General features: G+C 37.5%; 3 protein-coding genes across 3 annotated transcripts in view; 1 reads left to right on the top strand and 2 right to left on the bottom strand.

The window, feature by feature from the left end:
- The window catches only part of fat-spondin (extracellular matrix protein f-spondin), a 76,412-nt gene that overhangs the window by 15,775 nt on the left and 42,925 nt on the right, over positions 1 to 17,712 (bottom strand). The gene's annotated exons all lie outside the window — the stretch shown is intronic.
- LOC137244065 (uncharacterized) lies at positions 158 to 4,725 on the bottom strand. Its single transcript, XM_067772562.1, has 3 exons — positions 1,649 to 4,725; positions 1,459 to 1,589; positions 158 to 767 (listed from the first exon to the last, which is right to left on the bottom strand). The coding sequence occupies exons 1-3, from the start codon at positions 1,732 to 1,734 to the stop codon at positions 613 to 615; spliced, it is 372 nt and encodes a 123-aa protein (XP_067628663.1). The 5' UTR covers positions 1,735 to 4,725; the 3' UTR covers positions 158 to 612.
- On the top strand, positions 2,143 to 15,567 carry tef (teflon). The gene is made up of 7 exons (XM_067772539.1): positions 2,143 to 2,969; positions 8,893 to 11,183; positions 11,258 to 11,431; positions 11,500 to 11,547; positions 11,606 to 11,644; positions 11,708 to 11,752; positions 14,505 to 15,567. Exons 1-7 carry the CDS (start codon positions 2,345 to 2,347, stop codon positions 15,336 to 15,338), a joined length of 4,056 nt encoding a protein of 1,351 aa, XP_067628640.1. The 5' UTR covers positions 2,143 to 2,344; the 3' UTR covers positions 15,339 to 15,567.

Consider the following 17,712-nt stretch of genomic DNA (forward strand, 5'->3'; position numbering starts at 1 on the left):
ATTAACGAGAAATGGATTTCCGCTTTGCAAATTGAAGAAAGAAATCGTCAATATCCACATCAAGAAATATCGGCAAACGACCGTCAAAATAATGCAGAAATAATTCGAAAAAGTTTAGTTACCCTTTTCAGTAAGTAAAAAAACTTTGAAATACTCTTGTTCAAGAAAAGTTACTTTGTTTATTCCAGTCTTATTTTTCGCATAAAAGTAAAAGTAATATTACTTAAAAACTAAAACATAATAAATTCATTTCACAAAAAATTAAATGCATATTCAAAATTATATATTTAATAACTAAAAATTAGGGTGGTCCTAATTAATAATAATAGTACTCAGTAACTAAAAACAAAAAAATTCATTTCGCTAAAAAAAATTCCCAACACAAATTAATTATTTACATTAAAAAAAATTATTTTATCGTTAGAATTATTTGTTTAAAAATTCAATTAATGCCTGAGTTTATTCCTTGTTATTTTGGACATACTCTTCTAAAGCTTTTGTTTTTCTTTCTTCATTTTCTAAAATTGCTTTAGTTCTTTCTTCGAATTTTTTTTCGCTTTCCCTCAAATCTTTACTACATTTTTCCATTTCTTTTTCAATTTTATCAATTTTTTACCCAAAAATTTTAATTGTTATTTTCTTTTTAGCTGAACGAGCGGCCGTTGACGTGGAAGGCGTGGGAGATTCACAATCCTTAGAAGGCACTGCTGACTCGTAGGTGCTTGTTTCTGGCGACTCAAGAGCGAAATCCATGGTTTCGACATTTTCTGCAATTAAAAAACTTTTATAATTCAATAAAATAACAAAATAAGGCAATGGACAATTTAACTCGTTTTGGCTTCTTATAATTTGGTTTTGGTTGTTAAACATGAAATAAGCAAAAAATTATTCACATAACATTAAAGTTATTTTATAAAATTAATTATATAATTTATAATTTAATATAATTTAATTATAAATTATTTTTTAATAATTTAATTAGAGCGTTAAATTATTAATTATATAATTAATAATTTATTAAAGAATTAAATTTAAATAAATAATTAATTATTCAAATTTAATTAATATTAAATAATTAGTAATTAATTTTATAGTTAAATTATAAATTAAAGAAATAAAATTATAATTTATTTTAAAATTTAATTAGGGCTTAAATTGTATAAATCATTAATTTTATTATTTAGTACTCTTAAGCGTGATCTGCGGGGCGTTGTTGGAGGGACGTATTAAATTAAATGGGGTTACACTGAAATGACAGCCTTTGATCGGGAAAAAAATCCCGAGTGGCTCCGGTGAATGGAACCAGCTGTCTTGGGAAGCCCCAAGCTAAATATCAAAATTATCAACGTCCGAATAGAAATCATTTGAGCCCTGTCTCCGTCCGTCCGTCTGTCCGTGTTCACTATAACTTGAGTAAACTTGTACTAAAATTCACTTAATAAATATAAAATATCTCACCATAAATGCTGTCCTCAACAAGCCCTTCAGGATTAAAACTTTTGAAAGGTGCCAAAATCTGGTGCATTTGTGCATACAGTGGCCAACTTGAAGGTGCGCCGCCAGATGGTCCAATTTGTGCCTTCTCCTTCCTTTGTTAATAAATAGAATTATAAAAAAATCTTGCCAAGTATTAAGACTACCAACTCACCTGTATCTGGACGTCAGGTTATGTATTTTGCTTTTTATTTCAGCTGGAGTGTACACAACTCCAAGTTGTTCCAATTCCACAGCCATTTGCTCCACAATGTGGCTATTTTTTCGTACACCTCGAAGCTCTCAGTTTCAGTTCCCTCTCCCCATTGATTTCTTTTTTTATATTGTTTTTTCTCCATTGTAGTTCAAATATTTTTAATTAATTTATCACCCGGAAAGAAGTTTAACACTCAAAACACAATGACATATTAGTTATGGGACAACAGGTTTATCGATTATTACGGATAAGTTCTAGTGCCGACAATGGTTTCAACTTCTTTTCAATCTAAATTTCGGCGAAAACAAGTGTTTTCAACTTATTTTATTGACAGATTTTACAAGGCGAAAACACGTGTTTTCAACTTGTTTTACTCATAAAACAAGAATGAGCCGTTAAACGAGTAAGTCTGAACATAATATTAGCGGCTTTGTAGTAGAGGGGATGTGCAAATTAGCCTAATGTTCTATTACATATGTATATCGGTAAATATATCGGCGTGTAGCGCAGCTCACGAAGCTTGTACAATTTTTATTGAAGCTATGACTTTCGCCTAAGAGTAGTTTACTTAGTTGGAAGTTCCGTTAGCTTCATTTTTCTTTGGACGGCTTGAACATCTTTCATCTCATCTGGATAAACACAAATCTCAAGACAATGGGAAGCGCTCCAAATGAATTGAGTGATTTCAGCGAAGAAGAATTGGTTAAATGTGGAGAAATAGTTATGTCGGCAAAACAAAATGCATTTGCATTCACTTGTATTCAATGCAAACAAATCTTTTTACAAATGGTTGTATTTGCCAGACATGTTCGATTGAAGCACCAAGTTGAAGCTGAGGTAATTGAGCAATATCAAGAAGAGCTAGAGGAGTTAAGTATTTACACTGTGGAAGAGCTTCTGAGTGGCGAAAATGAGAGTGTCTTATCAAGTGCCAACACTACATCCGACGACCACGTAACTGAAGAAAGTGGGAGCAGCCCGATTCCAGATTCAGATGATACAGGCATAGATAGTGATGAAGAACTTGAAAAGGAAATTTCGGCACTTCTAGCTAATATCGCTACAAGTGACTCACATAGTTTGACAGGGACTGAATTTTCTGATGATTCAGGACTTGACAGCAAAAATATGGCCGATGTAAATAGCTCTAACGCAAAGCAGGAAGATCTAAGTAATATTACGGAAAAGGATTATAACAATTTTAAAAGACATCGATATACCATAATTCAAGGAGAGAAAGATGGCAAAACTAATGAAAAGCCAGAGGTCCACGATTCTAGTAAGTATTTGTTTGACTTAAACTAATCGAAAATTGGGTAGTACTATAAGAAACCATAACGCTCTATAAAGCGTCTTTTGACACGCCTGCCGATATTTTAAGTGTCATGATATGGTATAGAATTACTTATTGATATATATATATATAGAAAAGGATTAGCCATTATGATTGTCTATCAATATGAGGTGGTAGGTAAATCAAAGTCATAGACCGCCTTGATGGTAAAATAGGGTTAGGGGATCAGAATATACCCGCGGTAGGTATGCCTGTCGTAAGAAGCGACTAAAATACCATATTCAAGGAGCTGTGTAGCGCAACCCTTTAGGTTGCCAGCGCAATATATAGCTTCTCCAAACCCAATTGTCAACCTCACCTATCCGCGGCGAATCCTGTTTCACTAACAGACGAGGCTCTGGCGACCCCAAGCTCCTCATGGAACTTGGGGGTGGGAAGGGAGGGAATGGCTTGAAGGTTTAATGTGGCCACATAAATCGTTCCCGAGATGGTCGGGCTAGCACCTTAATGGTGCTATGGTGCCAGAGCGTACCGGATCTGTATCCGGCAAAGGATCATCACATCGATAACACCCCAATGCCTTCGGGGAGCAACCTTATCGCTACAACAACAACAACAACAATGGTAAAATAGGATTGCTTAAGCTTTTGTGTTAAATTATAGGGACATAGCTTCTATAAACTCAGTTGTAAGAACTTTGATACAGTGTTGACTGATCCCATCGTTCATTGACTATTTGGTTGCAAATATTTTTTCTAAAGTATTTTGATTTTTAGTTTCCTGGACTTATTTGAAGATGTTGGAGCGTTGCCAGGGCCTTGGTGAGGGGGGGAGGGCAGCCAGGGCAATTGCCCTGGGCCCGGAAGGTTTTTGGGGGCCCGACAAGGAAAAGCAGTATTGACAGTAGGATTTCATAGATACATATGTACATATTTTGTTGCTACAAAAAATTGTTTTAAAATTGAAAATCACTAAACTAAAATCATAAGCATCCAATCAAATACTATGGGGCATAGTCATAGTCGAAAAAAAATGTGATTTTAAGTTAGATAAACGTTTTTGACACAATTTTATAAGCGACATCTGTCAAAAATGCTTCAACTAACAATATTCCCCTGGATGACTGCCGTTGGCAAGGGTATGATAATGGCAGTAATATGAGCGGTCATTACAAAGGAGCGCAGAGTCATATCCTGAGAGATAACTCCCTGGAAATATTTGCACCTTGTGCTTGTCATAGTTTAAATTTATGTGGAGTGCAAGCTGCTGAATGTTGTGCAGAAGTCATCACATTTTTCGGTATTATGCAGAAATTGTATAATATCTTTAGCGCAAGCCCTCAGAGATGGGAAATTCTCAAGGAAAAAAACTTAATTGCTCCTTGCACAGCATGTCACAAACCTCTGCTCGTGGGGATAGTGTGAAACCTTTCGCAACTCACATTCCCCAAATATTGAAAGCTATTGATGAACTCAAGCTTTTGAATCTGAGTTCAGTAACAGTCACGGATTTGAAAGGTGTTGAAGCATATATGGGGAAATTTGAGTGTACCCTCTTAGCCTCCATTTGGCTCAAAGTGTGGGTGGTAATCAACCATCGAAATCTGGTACTGCAAGCTAGAAATGCCACACTGGACGTGCAACAAGAAAATAAACGTAGCCTGATTGATGAGTTGAAGAAGTTTAGGGATCAATGGTCGATCATACTTTAAGAATGTAAGGTTCTGGCAGGGAGTATAGGAGTTGTGAATACCTTCGCAGAGAAAAGGTGTTGATTCTATGAATTACCTGGCGAATCACCTGAGTGTGATTCCGAAACTCAATTCAAACAGCAAGTTTTCTACGTTCTTTTGGACTGCTTGATTGGTAACATGACAAGACGTTTCGAAGCCGTCAATGACATTGCGATTAAATTTACGGAAGAAGAGCTCAGAGAAGAGGAAGCGGCATTCTGCACGATTTATGGCATCGATATCACAAAGCCATCTACTTAGCAAATTTGGGATGTGATTCGCTGCCACCATTTCAACTTCTGTACAAATTTCATGACTTGAAGATGGAAGTATTATTTCCCAACATCTGCATAGCATTAAGAATATTTTGCAGACTTCCAGTCAGTGTGGATAAAGGGGAGCGTTCTTTTAGTCTATTGTCTTGCGTGACAAAATTTTTACGTTCTACTATGAGAAAAAGTTAATGTAAGCAAATCAAACAATGAAATCTAATATTTCATTTATGTAAGTGCTCCAGTAAATCTTATTTTATATGAAATAAAACTGACAATGTCAATTGAAAAATTTATGTACATATGTTATATTATTATTTTTTTTACTGGATTGACTTTATTTTTTTAGGGGGCCCATAAACGCGAACTGTCCCAGGGGCCAAGCTCGGCTCTCTGCGGCCCTGAGCGTTGCAGAAGTAGAAGTAGAATATAAATTCGGCACTGGCACCTTCTTTTACCAGACCGACTGCCGTGGGAAAAATTTTTTTGACATCCCGAACTTTCCGTTTCTGGGATTTAAATCGCCTCTAAACTCCATACTATGGCTGTCGCCCCGGACATTTTTTGTTGGGTTAACAGTGCTTCCCCCCATTCAATGTGCACGTCAACTTACAAAAAGTCCTATAATGGGAGTCCAAGGACACTGACTGTTTCAACGGGCGGACCATAGGGAGATTGGTGTTAGAGGCGTAGGTTCCACCATTAAAAAGATGGTTGGTGTCATGTGGGGACACATCGCATGCAGGACATACATTGCGTATGTCGGTGTTGATTCTGGACAAGTAAGAGTTTAACCTATTACAGTATCCAGAACGAAGTTGGGCCATGGTGACTCGTGTCTCTAGTATGCTTTCTTCTGCAAGGGTAGATTATTGCATATTAATAACAGTGTTTACTGTACGCGTCTTGGCAAACCCGTTTACCGATTCTGTATGGATTTGGCTTGTTGTTGTTGTTGCAGTGCTTGGCCACATCTAATAGGTGTGCCCGATCACAAATTTTCATCAACATCCTCTGACAGGAGTCCAAGGAAACTTTCTGTTCCAACAGGGTGGACCATTATGACAGGGGTGTTTGAGGCGTTGGTTCCACAATACAGTTGAAGAGATGGTTGGTGTCATGTGGGACACGTTACAAGCAGGACATATGTTTTGTATGTTGTTGTTGTTGTAGCGATAAGGACACTCCCCAAAGGCGGGGAGTGTTATCGATGTTGATGGTCCTTTGCCGGATGCAGATCTGGTACGTTCCGGTACCATGCCCGACCATCTCAGGAACGATTTGTTATGACCACATGCGACCTTCTTGGCCATACCGCCCTCCACCCCCTAGATCCATGAAGAGTTCGGGGTCGCCAGAGCCTTGGCTGTTAATGAAACAGGATTCGTCACGGATAGGTGGGGTTGACAATTGGGTTTGGAGAAGCTATATATTGCGATGGCAAACTGAAAGGTTTGCGCTACACAACCCCTTGAATCTGGTATTTTAGTCGCTTCTTACGACAGGCATACCTACCGCGGATATATTCTGACCCCCTAAACCGCTGGGGGAATGTTTTGTATGTATGTCGGGGTTTATTCTGGATAGGTAAGAGTTTAACCTGTTACAGTATCCAGAATGAAGTTGAGCTAGAGTGACTCGGGTTTCTCTAGGGAGTGTGCGTCACCGGGCAATTCCTGGCATAGAGGTCCGACGCCTGTTTGTGGAGTTCACTGAGGCCTGCTTGTGTTTTTTGGCTTCATAGGCTGTGTTCTTATGTGCCGTATTTCCTCATAATGTTTACGGATATGACTCCTTAAGCCCCTGGGCGGGTTTTGCTCATCAATCAGATGTCTGTTGGTACGCCCAGGTTTCTGGGTATTCAACAGGAACTGTTTCGTTAGCATTTCATTTCTCTCCCTAATGGTGAGTATTCTCGCCTCATTATGTAGATGGTGTTCTGGGTATATAAGAAGCCAATCCGTGGCGGTTCTGAGGGAAGTATTTTGGCAGACCTGTAGCTTCTTACAGTGAGTAGTCTTTAGGCTTGGCGACCATATCGGGGACGCGTAGCATGCAATCGGCTGGCCAATTGCTTTGTAAGTGGTAATGAGTGTTTCTTTATCTTTTCCCCAAGTACTGCCAGCAAGAGATGTGAGGATTTTATTGCGGCTCTGGATTTTCGGTACAATTGCGGCTGCATGCTCACCAAAATGTAGATCCTGATCAAACGTCACACCCAAGATTGTGGGGTGTAAGACAGTCGATAGCGTCGTGCCATTGACGTGGATGTTCAACATGGTCGACATTTGGGACGTCCATGTTGTAAATACGGTCGCCGATGATTTAGTCCGTGATAATGGGAGGTTTCGCGAGGTGAAAAAACTGGAGAGATCAGGGAGGTAGCCGTTTATTTTGTTGCAAAGCTCATGGCTTTGGCTTAGGACCTGCTTATGCTTTTCTGGATCAAACGGCTGTGCTGACAGGTGCCGGATCTCGTCATAGTGCTTATGGAGATGTTCTGGCAGTTGTTTGCTAGGATGTTCTGGTTTATGACAACTTAGCAAAAACTGCCTGTTCAGCATTTCGTGGTCCTCTTTAATATTAAGCTTTTTGGCCACACTATGCAGGTGGTGTTCGTGGGTCATAAGGAGACATCCGGCGGCAGTTCTGATAACAGCATTTTGTCAGGCCTGCAGCCTATTCCAGTATGTGTTTTTAAGATCAGGCGACCAATCTGGTTACGCGTAGCTCATGAGCGGCCGGTCAATTGCTTTGTACGTGGTTAGCAACACTTCTATATCTTTTTCCCAGGCGCTGCTGGCAAGCGACTTGAGGATTTTGTTGCGGCTTTGAAGTTAATATACAATTTCGGTGGCATGCGCCTTGAAGGTCAGAGTATTATCGAACGTAACATCTAAGATCTTTGGGTGACTGACAGTCGGTAGTGTGACACGATCGACGTGAACGTCCAATATTTGCGACATCTGTTCCTTCCACGTCGTAAACAGAGTGGAGCGGATTTTGTCGGTGGTAATTCCAGGTCGCGCGAGGTGAAGAAACTAGAAATATCGGGGAGATAGCTATTTATTTTAGAAACTAATTCATCAATTGAAGGGCCAGGTCCTGTTGTCATAATCGTGCAGTCGTTGGCACAGGTGGTGGGGGAGAGATTTTTGATATGTATGTTAAACAGAAGTAGGGGAAGGACAGCACCCTGTGGTATCCCCTGTTTAATTTTCCTAGGTTTTGAAATTGACCCGACGCTTTTCCATTGTTCAGGAATGACTAAGGATATCAGGGGCAGTTTGAAAACGTGCGTTAGGTAGTTTATTCCCTCAGCGCCAAGGTGTTTTAGCATTGGTATGGCTATTCCGTCTGGGCCTATTGATTTGGAGGGATTGGCCTTATGAATGGCTGCCTTAACCTATGTGGAGGTGATGTTTTTGTTTATGTACCGATCTGTTTGCACGTCCTTGGCTTTGTCTACAGTGAATGATTTATAAATTGACAGTAAAATGTGCTCGCGCATTTCTTCGAATCAGATAAAGTTTTGTCGCCGAAGACTATGGATATTTTATCGTTGTGTTTGGTTGGATTGGACAGGTTTGACGCATGACCACAATTTACCAATACCCGCTTCTATGTACCGGAGCGGATCGGGATTTTTTTGCTGACCAAGGGCTGTCATTTCAGTGTAACCCCATTTAATTTGTTGCCTCGCACACTTGAACTTTATAAACGTAAAGGCCTGGTATTGTGAGCCTATTAAGCTGTACGTACTACCTTAAAACTTGAGAAGGCCATAATGATTGCATCGGTCTCTATATTGTAACAGAAGATTTGAGGTTATCATTACATTGTAGTACCCGCATTTATTTTAAGGCCAAAAATATAAATCTAATAAGAAATTATAAAATTTTAGACGCACATAGCCCTTCAGCTACTATTGCCTTACGATATGAATCAAAATCAGAACCGGCTTCCGTCGTCAGTCATACCGAAAATTATATAAAAGAAACTTATAGTTTAAATCATCAAACGAAAAAAGCAGGAAAGGTCTCCAAGGATAACCAAAACTATATGAACTATGCCGAGCCAAGTACTAAAATAACCACTGACTGTCTCCCACAAAAAAATAAACAAAAACCACCTTCATCCCTCACGGAAAATGTTAATTTAAATAGTCAACTGCAAGAGTCGGAAGAAACCGCCAATTTTGGCCAAAAACACATGAACTATGCTATATCAAATACCAGAGCAGCTACTGACAATTTGGAATACAAAAATAGAGATAAATCAAATCCTACCAATCTTAAAGTTAAAGAAAACAATAATTTAAATATTCAACTCAAAAAATTAGAAGAGAACTCCAAGGACGGCCAAAAATATACAAACGATCCTAAATCAACTACCAAAAAAAGTACTGGCAATTTGGAACACAAAAATAAACAGAAACGAAATCCTACCAACGTTATCATTAAAGAAAATGATCATTTGACTATTAAACTGCAAAAACCAGAAGAGAAATCTAAGGATGGCCAAAAACATATGAGTTATCCTGAAGCAGGTACTGAAGAAGCTAGTAACAATTTGGAACACAAACAAACAGAAGAACCAAATTCAATCAATCTTATTAACAATCAAACTAAAAATGAAATGCCTGCTAGAAAAGGTGGCAATGTTGAGGCTAAGATGATTAAAGTGGTTGTCGAATCAATTAATTCCGAAAGTGAAGAGCTCCACAACAAACTTGACATCGGTGTGACTGATGAATTAGCATCTACATATGAAACTCAATATGAAGAAGAACTCAACAATGAACTCGAAAGCAATTTAAAAAACGTCGTGGTTAATATAAACGAAATTGATGAACCTCATTCGGAATGTTTTGTTAACATGATTGAGGAGCTCCATAAAGAGCTCGATATCGATATGACCGACGCGATTAAGCTTTTAACAAGCGAAAAAAGAAAGCAGCTTCATAATCAGTTAGATATTGATGTGAACCACGGTCTAGAATCAACGGACAAATGTAAAGAGCTGCAAACCGAAATGGAAACAGCTTTGTGCGACGACTTGGAATGTGCCAGACAATCTATAGAGCCTTATTTTAGCACTTCACCAATTGTTGCTGATACAGAATGGGAAAAAACTAACCAACCTTTCGTAATAGTTGGAATGGATGATGAATTGGCAGGAATACAATTCTCAAAGGAAGAAATTGATAAAATAAAAGAACGTATACCAAAGGTGCCAACATACAATTTTAAAGAAGTACACCTGAATAATGAATTACAAAATAGCACACCCATGAATAGTGTAAGTGCTTATCAAATGCAGTATGTTGTTTATAGTGAAACAAATGCACAATTACCAACAGATATTAGTAACGATGATGGCATTAGTATTACAAACGAAAGCACTGATGACGTGGCGCCGCTTGACCTTAGTCTAAATAAGTCTGCTGAATTTGCAGATATGCAATTAGGAGAAATTTCCAAACTACTTACAAATGATGATGTTGAACAATGTAAAATAACAAGCGGCATATTAGCAGAAGTAGAAAATGTATTGGTGAAGCAAGACATTGATACTTTTAACGAAAACCCTACCTCATTATATAGTTCGAATGAACTGTTGACCTCTAATAGCAGCATGGATAACCGCAAATTGCCACCCTTTTCAAAGGTTTTCAAAAATACTGCAAACAGTTTGAACACTTCAAACGGAGCCTTTGCCCAATCAACCCCCAAACAAAAACCACTAAAAATTTCGGACGAAAAAAAGCGAACAAAAATTGCAAGCCCATTACGACCAAGTGCACAACTAAATATGATTCCAAAGGCAGACGGCGTTTCTAATCGCACAGAAAATTGTAGCAACTCAAGCAATACATATATTTTTAAAAAATCTATCAAGTATCCATTTTTAAAGCGCATATTGCGAACGAACGAAAAGGAAAACGACACAAAAAAGCGAAAAATTGACAATGAAGCAGTAAAAAGAAAGAACATTCCAGTAGAAGACTGTGACATCCGAGAATCAGGAATACAAATATTAAGTGTTGAAGTGTTGCCGCCAAACGCAACAGTCGCAGATAAACTAAAAGGAGAAGATCTTAAAAATGTAAAATTTCCGCATACAAACCAAGCGACAAACAATATGAAATGGGTACCAGTATCTCTGAATAATATTGAAGAAGATTTGATTCCGGTATTGAAAATTATGTGTATCATTGCTTGTTAAGTTTATTACTCACATTTATTCTTTGATTATTTCATATTTAGTTTGTAAAAATTGACAAACCAAGTGGTGTATGCAGTTCCTATATTGCCGCCGATAGCACAACTGAAAAGTGTGTGACATCTTTCAACGAGCTCAATTATTCACCAGAAGAAACACTAAATCAGTTAAAGTTACAAAAATTTGTAGATGAGAAACTATTGTACGATTCACTATTGGTAGGTTATAATTTAATTTTGTAGCTGTTAACATTACTGTAATTATTTTTTTAAATATGATTATTCAGCATAACAGTCATAGTTTTACTGATCCCTTAATCTCCGACAGCCGAATGGTAAATTATTTTTTTAACTTACTAAATCTGTATTTATGTATATATAAACCATTTTCAGACATCTCTGTTGGAAGAAAACAGTTTTATAAATGCAGCCGTAAGTAATACAATTTCAAAGTATTTTTAATTCACAATTTAAAAAATATCTTTATGTTTGCAGTCTGATGAAGACAAAGAAAATTACTTGCTACTGCGGCCTTTAGGGGTAAGTTAAAAATATATTAATAAGATGAAAATTTAATAGATGAGCTATAATTTTATGGCACTAAGCATGTTACTCAACACATATTTTTATTCAATCTCTATTTGAGACGTTTTTGAGAAGTAACCTTAATTTCAAATATCAAACCTTCTTTCTCAAATGCATCCAAAATAGCCGTTAATATTGTTATTAAACTAAAAGATTTTATTTCCCTGAAGCCTTCTTCAACATGAAATGGACGAGATGGAATGTGGATAGGGCTGCATATGAGAATACGTGCCTTTCTCAAAGAAACAAATTACTAAATCCCAATAACTAATTCAATCGAATTCACGCTGCGGTATGAATGGAACTGCGCTATGTGAATATAATATTAATACTTTCATTATTTTGTTTGTCCATATAAAATCCAGGATTCAAAAAAACTGATCCGCCTAAACCTCGAAATTCTTGGGTTCAAACGCCGGGCAAGGCTGCACAATAACGTTATTTTCAAAAAACATGAAAATATTTTTATTTGTTTTTCAAGAACTTCATCTCATATAGGCAAAGCGAATTCAACCAATTCGCCGTGCAGAATAATGAATTATGTCAACCAAACATGTGAGGATGAGTCTTCGGACGGTTTGGCTGATGGGATGGGACGGATGCACTTTTTCGGTTGAGGCTGCCGAATCTTTCGGTCCAGGCTACCGTTTCAACCGATTAGTTTCAACAACGTCTACCTACTTTTTCTCCGTACCGGAAGCCCTCCAGTTCTGTTGCTTTTGTTGTTGTGCAGTCATCTTCGCAGGACGCTTTGGAGATTCCGTGCAAAAAGGTGTGTGGATATTTTCTGTCGGCACTTCATGGCAGCCTCTGTTTATTCTTCCTTGGTTTGGATTTTCCGCTTCCTACTTACTATGCTATAATATAGTGAGCGATTTACTTTCGGATCATTTGAAAACTCCGAGCGACAAATATGAACTCAGAAAACAATCCAAGTCAATAAAATTTCGTTAAAGACACCTTAATTCTCCTTTACACTCTTTATGAGCTCGTTTAAGGGTTAAGTTTAAAAACTAGATCTATTTCCCTTCTTACAATGGTCGTCCGATATGAGCCTTACTTCATACATTATGTGAGCCTAATTAGGAGTCCCACCAAACTCCTGTTAAGCTCATAAACAGATGGGTATACCAACTACAGCACTTATCGAAAGCATACGAAGGCTCGACACATTAGCCGGGGTATACCGCGGAAGCAATTCGTTGTTGAAATAATTATGATTAATAAGTGGTAAGGCGAAGCGTTCATGAAAGAAAAGGCGTCCATACCAATTTACAAAGGGAACAGCAAGAAAAGTTGTGATAATATTCAATAACGAAAACTTTTCAAAAATAAAATACTGTAACGAATTTTGGGAAATTGAAACCTTCTGCTAACGTTCGAATCGCTAAACTGTTGAATAAATAACTCCAATATTTTGTATTGCAAAATGGTCCCTATTATACTACTTTGGGAGTAGTACAATTATACTTCACAATTATACTTCACTTCGCAACTACTCAGCTTGCGCTGCTTTTATACTCTCCGTTGCTTCGTTCGCATATTTCTCCTAAGGTCTAGACGTTTCACCTTCGGGAACTTTTGTATCTCCTGCTTGGTTAGTTACCAGCTATATAAGTACATGTATATTTGTAGTTTATAGCCATATGCGTGTGTATGTGTTAGTAACTACTTCGGCTGATGACTCCATCTGTGTGTGTGAGAAAGTTCTCCGTCGCCTTCTACATAAGTGTTGCTAGCTTTAATGTGTACACGGACATAAGAGTGGCTGCTTCATGTTTTTGTTGTTGCGTCATTATTTACTAACAGCTTAGTGATGCTAATATTCATCACAATACGAATATCTGTTCTGAAGTTGCTTTATTTGCTGAACACTCTTGGCATATGGCTAACATTTTTAATCATATCGGAGTCTTAAAGGGCTCCTTCCCAAGGCAGCCGATTCTATGTATCGGAGCGACTAGGGCTGCCATTTGTAACCCCACTGCTACAACAACAATAACTCGTATATAATCATTTTTCTGAGGCTCAGATTTTGACATATTTCGGATTCCTAAAATATGAGCGCACCGAGAAGTGAGTTTGAGTGGTTACATGCCATGAACCAGTATTAAAGTGAAAACTCCGCTTCCCAAGGCAGCCGGTTCTATGTACCGGAGCGACTCGGGATTTTTTCCGACCAAGGGCTGTCATTTCAGAGTAACCTCATTTAATTTGTTGCGTCCTTGGTCGCACCTATTGAATGGGGCGAAGCACTGCTACAACAACAACAAAGCGAAAACTCATTTAATTGGTTTATCATAAACGTAAGGAGTAGATTATGAGAGAAGAATTATGACAATGCTCCTCAGTTTTTAAAACGATAGGTATTTTTTCAAATAAATATTCATCGGAGCAAGAGCGTATTTTGATGGTTTTCTGAATCATGGGCCAGTACTGTGTTGTACGATCACGGATGAAAAAAACTAATATGCGGATGAAGAAAAAATTTGCTCTATCTATAAAAGTTATTATTTTATTTAATTATGGATCTAATGAGTACGTGTGGTCAGTAGTTAACATATGCCATTCATCCAGTCCACGATGTCAGAGCTATTGTGATTTAAAAATGGGTTTCCATCACGGTTTGTATAACACTGTACTGGCCCTGATAAAATTAACAAACATATTATGGTTAAATATCATCCTCTCTTTTATCCCTTTATAGTTGCAAATAATCGTTGATCCGAAGGTTGAGGATGGAATGAAACTGAAAACCTTAGAAACAATAAGAGCAAAAGCAAGCTTATTTGCAACAATTTATATGGATTTTAAGCATCTTTGGAAAGTAGGCAAAGGTATTAAGAACTTCGAGAAATTGGAACTGGATTTCAATAAATTATTGCAACGTATTAACGAAAATTATAAACTCGAATTAACAATTACCGAAACCAAGCGTATAATTAACCTTATTTCATTATGGTACATGCAGAGCTATGCTAGATCGTTAATGAAGAAGAAACCTATTTTGCCATCGGTATCTCATTATCTTCAGCTCTTCAAATTCCTGCCAAAGACAGCACGACGTATTTTTTACTGTGAAGAATGCCCACAATATTTCCTTTGTTGGCAAAATTATTTAGCGCATAGTGAGAAACATTTAGCTTTGCCATATACGTGCCCCTATTGTCAAGCAAACTATGTTTATCGTAAAGAGCTATTGCAACATACAAAAGTTTGTATAACATTTACATGCGTGGAATGTAATTGTAGATTTGATAATGTCGCCGATTTGGAATATCATTTGCGTAACGAACATCTGTTGCAATGTGAAACATGTGGAAAATTAGCAGCAACGGCATTAGATTTAGAAACGCATGAACATCAATATTCAATAATTTGTGGTTTGTGTAATGAAGGGTTCCTTTCGGCGGCCGAGTTGCAAAAACATCGTCAAGATTCATTTCACTGGGACTACACATGCCATATATGTGAAATATTTTTACCGACTGCAACGCAAATGAAACACCATGCAATGCTTTGTACGAGCGTTAGGACATAAGTTGATAGTATTTAATTTATAAGCATATTTTTTATTCGAAACGAGTTTTAGAAAATTGCATGCAAAAAGTGTGTAAATGCCCAGTATTTTATATGTACAAAATGAATTAACATGTTTATTTTTTGAATGTTAGCTGCAATAATTTTTTTTAAAATTATTTATAATATTTTTTTATTATAATTACATAAATATATTTGAAGTGAAGTGTATGATTTGAATAAAAGAAAAAGTTTGCCTTTTTTTGTTTAGACAAGTTAAGGCCGAATGAGGCCAGATTTTGACTTGACTTGCTATGGTCACAAGCTATAATCGCCTATCATTATTAGGCATCGATGCACTGCGACCTTTCTTTAGATCTATTGTGATAATCGCCAAGTCCTATACTTTTACATGCGACTGACGATTATTACTTATGACCGCAGATATGTCTGATATGTTCGTCAGATTTGTGCGAGTTGTGCTCGACGTTTCTTCAAGTCAATTTTATTTGAAATGTTTAATGTGTTCATTTTAAATTGGCACCGAGATGGTCGGGCTTGTATGTACCTTCATGGTGCGTGTTACTGGAAGGTACCAGATCTATATTCGGCAAAGGACTATCAACATCGATAAAACTTCCCAAAACCTTCGGGAACAAGAACGACTACGGGCCTAAATGGAATGCATGTGACGCCATAAGGAAGTGCTCAGTCAGAATACCCGTCATGGGTCTAAAGTGTCAACTTTTGTGAAAATAATTACTTTCTTAGTCTAGGTCCTAAGACCTTTCCTGCTTGATCGATCATGTGCAGCGGCGGGCACCACTACATATACACGGATACCAAATTGATAATGTGTTAGTATACACAAACGCGCAGCTTTTACAGTGAGAACGTGCCACACGCACTCTTCGGTACTCTGTTTTAAGCGCGCGTGCGACACTTCCTTACTGTACGGACATCGAAATCAAACTAAATTAGCTGTGGTCATTTGGTCATTGTACTCTTGCTCTTCGTATACGTACATATATTCAGCGTTGACAGATTGATGACGCCGTCGTCATTTTGACGATTTTCAACTAGAATGACGCTTGGACGATTCTGTTATGAAAAATGACGACTTCAGCCTGCCTTCTATGTAAGATTTATTTTAAATATTTAAACACCAAGAAATAGATCCAATAATGTTGATTTTAGAGGGACACTACAGTAATAAATATTGATCAACTTAGCTCGTAAAAACGGCGGAGTGGTGATGATATCATTGCCTCCGCATTCCACACATAAAATGCAACCGCTAGACAGAGCATTCATGAGCCCACTCAAGACTTATTACAGTAACGAATTAAAGCGTTTTATGAGAGAGAAGTTACTAAATTCGATTTAGTTGGTCTCTTTTCCAAAGTGTATTAAAATATTCAGGCTGGCCAGGTTGCAGTTAATGGTTTCAGATGTACTGGTATATACCCCTTCGATCGCAATATTTTTACTGATGCAGACTATATTGCTGCAAATGATATGTATGAGTACGAAACTGCCGAAAACTCTGAAGTTTCCGAGCAAAATAATGCAACCTCGGAGAAGACTGGACGTACTCTTACTTCACCGACATCTAATACAAATCGAGTTACTTCTCCAGAACCTGTGGTATCAACCAGTAAAGGAGTCGTTTCACCATGGAACCTTCAAAAAAGCAGCAGCGAAAGCTAGAAAAGCTGAATGTGAAGAATTAACCAGTGACTCCGAAGTAAGCGTCGCCTACGCATAATCGAACCAAGCGGATTTTGTTGAAATGCCTCCAGACGGAGCAATTTGCTCCTTTTGCGAAAAGTTATGGAAGGACGAAAGAAGAATATCAGAATGGAGTGCTTGTTTACAGTGCGATACGGTTTGGGCTCATAACGTCTGCATTCCCAAAAAAGATTTAATTTTTATTTGCGAGACTTGCACAAATTGAAGTTTTCAAGCAATTTTGATATTTCCATTAACTTATTCATTTTTAATATCAATGAGCCAAGGAGGCATTTTATTTTATTTTTTGAGAAGCTATTTGTCTTTTATTAATAAAATTGAAAAATTTTAAAAGAAGTTATTTAATATTTTCTTTAGTAAATTAAAATTAGCCTACGTTTGCGTACCACATTACCCGCCAATTTTTGGGGAAGATGCATTTCGAGCTCACCCGAATTTCGTCTTATAAATTGTAAACTGTTGGTGGTATACAACTTTTGATAAAGTACGCTATGGATGATATTTCACAAAACAAAATGTGACGGAAAAGAGGTGAATTGGACTTTTGGTTAGGCCAAAATTACCCAAAAACTAAACGCTATTTTGAAGACATTTCTAAGGTTCCTTCAGAAGTTTTTTTGGAAAATATCAAAAGAGCTGACTAC

Source organism: Eurosta solidaginis, chromosome 3, assembly GCF_040869045.1.
Source record: "Eurosta solidaginis isolate ZX-2024a chromosome 3, ASM4086904v1, whole genome shotgun sequence".
NCBI classification, from domain to species: Eukaryota; Metazoa; Arthropoda; class Insecta; order Diptera; family Tephritidae; genus Eurosta; species Eurosta solidaginis.